This window comes from Toxorhynchites rutilus, chromosome 3 (genome assembly GCF_029784135.1).
Source record: "Toxorhynchites rutilus septentrionalis strain SRP chromosome 3, ASM2978413v1, whole genome shotgun sequence".
Taxonomy (NCBI): domain Eukaryota; kingdom Metazoa; phylum Arthropoda; class Insecta; order Diptera; family Culicidae; genus Toxorhynchites; species Toxorhynchites rutilus.
In genome coordinates, this window is record NC_073746.1 from 86,958,790 (window position 1) to 86,962,739 (window position 3,950).

Here is a 3,950-nt window from a genome sequence, read left to right on the forward strand (position 1 = left end):
GTAGTAAGCTAGGATTATTTATGTCATTAGAATAATCAGAAATATACCTCATTCGTAATTGTTCATTTGTTCAACCAAGACGTGTTTTATTCAATTAACAAGAAATTTGTCCAATGTACGAAGCGGTCAGTCAAAAGTCCAATGTAACATTTTTCGCTCGGAGGCTTCAACTTCAAACTAAAACCACACAACAACAGTTACGATTGGTTTTGAAGAGTTATTATTGACTGCTAGTGGTAAAAGTAGTGATAAAGATCGATTCCTTTTGTAACAATTCGCGGAACAATGTTCCGGTCTTCAACTTTCTTTTTTTCTCGAGTTGTGAATGTTACATAGAACCTTTTCAAAAATTACGCGAGAAATCAAGATCATTTCTGAAAAATCGGGTTAAATTGAGTGTTTGTCAGGATATCAAGGAACGTGCCAAAATAACGGGGAAATCCTGAAAAATCCGGAAGGGTGACATCTCTGGCTACGGGTTTGCTAATAGTTTGGTGACGAGCCAGATCCAATGACGTCACTAGCCAAGCATAGTTTTTCAGAATATACACCTAGCATTAACGCTTACGTTGAACTGTCAGTCTTGCAGTAGTTCAAATTGTTTACATTTATCGTAAAACACTGGTTAAACGTGAGAAAAACAGATTGTGTTGAATGAATGTTCAAAATTCACATCAAAGCTTCTCAATAAATTGTTGATGCATAATTTATTGTCATCCTACTGAGATTGGTAACAATACTAGTTTTACAAACAAGTGATATTAATCAGATATCGGAAGAGGTATCACCGATAAACCCAACCAGCAACAGGAATTTGAAAAGTGTTCATCCAACAGATGTTCGGCGTTTGACATGAATATTGCAGACTGATTTGCAATACAGAGCATCCCACAGTTGCGGAATTAATCCATCCCAGCGCAAATAGAACCGGAAACCTATATATGCATTAAAAATTAATTTTTGCACTGCCAAGACAGTTAGCAAATACAGAGCGATGCTTGAATGAAGTAAGCCATCTACTGATAAGATAATATCTATTACAAACAGAGTGTGCAGCATTCTGGTTCAGTGATTCGTAGTGTCCAGTTCAGTAAATCTATTGTACTGAAAACAATACCAGAATGATCTACACAAGCAAAAGCTTCCTGTTACATCGAAATTGTTTCAAATTATTGCAACGCTATTCGAACAGATTATCATCAACAGATCGAACTAAAGGCGATGAGCCAACGCCTAGCAAAGTTGGGGCTAACACCCAAAACCCCATTTCAAGGACTATGAAGCTGCTGGGTAATGATATGAAAAATTTGAAGGAGTTTCTGCTTCCAAGTCAGCAGGAAAAAGATAGCACTGATAGCTATTTAGAACGATATCGAAGAGAAGACTTCCAAAACCATTGCGACGTTCTTGTTATCGGTGGTGGTGGCGTGGGATCGTCAATCGCCTATTGGTTGAAAAAACGTGCCAGAAGTGGACTCAACGTGGTGGTAGTCGAGAAGGACTCTACTTATCAGGAGGCATCCACGTGTTTGTCGGTTGGGGGATTGAGACAACAATTTTCAATTGTAGAGAACATTCAGTTGAGTTTATACGGCGCCGAATTCATGCGAAATATCAAGCAGCACCTCGGGGAGGAAGTAGATATCAATTTCACCCCATACGGCTACCTAATGTTAGCCTCTGAACAAGGAGCAGAACAGCTGCAGGAAAACTCAAAACTTCAGAATTTGTTGGGAGCTAAAAATGAAATTCTAACGGCGAAAAGATTGAAGGAAAGGTTTCCATGGATGAACACCGACGGAATTGAGCTTGGATGCCATGGTTTGGAAAAGGAGGGTTGGTTCGATCCTTGGGCTCTACTGTCGGGATTCAGAAAGCAGGCAATATCCTTTGGTGCGCACTATGTGGATGCAGAGGTTGTTGGTTTCGAATTTCGCCAACAATCAGATATTCTTGTGGAAGGCTTGAGTCCGGGTGAGTATGAAGGACTTGATAAGGCATATGTAAAGTTGAAAAACGGAGAAATACGCGATATAAAATTTGCTATTGCCATTATTGCTGCTGGAGCGCAGTCGGGGAAAGTGGCAAAAATGGCACGCATCGGAGCCGGGAAGGGCATACTGACCGTACCACTGCCTGTTGAACCGAGAAAACGTTACGTTTATGTGTACCAGTGTGAAAACGATAGAGGTCCAGGAATAAATACGCCACTTACGATAGACCCCACGGGTACCTATTTTAGACGCGACGGTCTAGGGGGTAATTATCTCGGCGGAAAAAGTCCACCACCCGAAGAGGAACCATCGGTGGACAACTTAGATGTAGACCATGCGTTTTTCGACAGCCACGTCTGGCCAAATCTGGCCAGATTGGTGCCAAGTTTCGAAGCGATCAAAGTGAAAAGCGCGTGGGCCGGGTATTACGAGTTCAACACGTTTGATGAAAATGGAATCGTGGGACCACATCCCTACTATAACAATCTCTACATCGCAACAGGATTCAGTGGGCATGGTAAGGAGGCAATCTGTCTGACGTGGCGTGAGTTATATTTCATTCCATTGCAGGTATCCAACAAACACCTGCTATCGGCCGAGCTATCTCGGAAATGATAATTGACGGTGACTTCCGGACAATTGATTTGAAACGTTTTGGCTTTGACCGAATATTGGTTGATCAACCGCTTTACGAGGCAAATATCGTATGACAATAGCTTCACAACTAGAAAATGTGAGATTTAATAAACGTTTGAAACGTTTCTTTGCTGTTTCATTCTTAAATTCCCATTATGGCATATCAGAGGATCTATTCCAGAGGCGATGGTCTGGGAAAGCTATACTCAACCTGTGGCTCATCGGGCTCGTCTGGTTGGCCCGTCTGACCCGTTACCATTTTGTGAAACAATCATGATAACTTAAGAAATTATCTAGGAAACATGAGATGGGAATAATAGAGTTTGATACATTACACATTATAACACATTAACGTTTGCATTAAAAAATTGACTTTTTTTTCGGAAAACTACTGTATGCCCTTGCCAGCTGCTTTCCATCATTTAACCGGAACATTCGCCATGGCAGACGAAAACATGCGTGTAGGCATGTTTTTGAGTTCTTTCGTCGTTTTATTTATTAATTCCTTCCCAGTCTTCGTGACAAAATTGTTGGAGTAGATCTTACGCTTCAGGTTTGCCCAGAAACTCTCGATGGGACGCAGCTGGGGGACGTTGGGCGGGTTCGCCAACTTGGGTACCACATCGATATTCAGTCGCTCCATCTCCTCTAACGATCGCTTCGAGCCGTTTGAGCCGACACCAGATCCGGCCAGAACACCGCGTATTCGTCCTTATGGTGTTTCTTGATGGACAACGCAACTTCCGACAGGCACTTCGCACTATAAATTTCCACGTTCACACCCAGTCCGGAGCTAATGATGGCTTTGACATCTCCTTCTCGCCGATTGTCAGCAACAGCAGCACTTTCTTGGGGAACTTGGCGTGTGAAATAAACTTCACTTCGGAACTCACTTTCTTCGTGGGGGGAAGTTTTAATAAGAAGTGCCCTGCCAGTCGTTGCCATCCAGGGTGAGATAGGTCTCGTCGTCCATCACCATCGCCACGTCACGATTCGCCGGGAAAATCGACATGACCATCTTATTCTGAAGCTGTGTCATTACGTCATCCTTTGGAGCTTCTTGTCGCTCAGGGTCGTCGGCTGTCTGGAACCGGGTTTTCTTTCGATCCAAATATATTGTAGGTGCCGGAACGGGCGTATCCGGCGTCCACAAAGTGCCGCATGATGCTCGTTTTCAAAGCGGCGGGGTACCGTTCTTTGAAAGCGCACACTTCTGAACGGAGTAGCTTAACTGTTTTCGCCATCACGGTTAGAGTTCGACTGATAGAGCTGTCAATTTTCTTCTGCCGACTTACGGGTAACTATTGGCGTTGACGCCGG

At 43.2% G+C, this 3,950-nt stretch overlaps 1 protein-coding gene across 1 annotated transcript; it reads left to right on the plus strand.

Annotated features, from left to right (window-relative positions):
* The first annotated feature begins 597 nt into the window (after positions 1-597).
* On the plus strand, positions 598-2,755 carry LOC129774699 (FAD-dependent oxidoreductase domain-containing protein 1). The gene is made up of 3 exons (XM_055778572.1): positions 598-781; positions 837-2,511; positions 2,565-2,755. The coding sequence occupies exons 2-3, from the start codon at positions 1,122-1,124 to the stop codon at positions 2,702-2,704; spliced, it is 1,530 nt and encodes a 509-aa protein (XP_055634547.1). The 5' UTR covers positions 598-781; positions 837-1,121; the 3' UTR covers positions 2,705-2,755.
* The last annotated feature ends 1,195 nt before the right edge of the window (positions 2,756-3,950 follow it).

What these genes read in the sequence shown, in the direction of transcription:
- LOC129774699 (XM_055778572.1), top strand. Translation starts at nt 1,122, where the DNA reads ATGATCTACACAAGCAAAAGCTTCCTGTTACATCGAAATTGTTTCAAA. An exon ending in AACAGGATTCAGTGGGCATG is followed by an intron (nt 2,512 to 2,564) that starts GTAAGGAGGCAA and finishes ATTCCATTGCAG; the next exon opens with GTATCCAACAAACACCTGCT.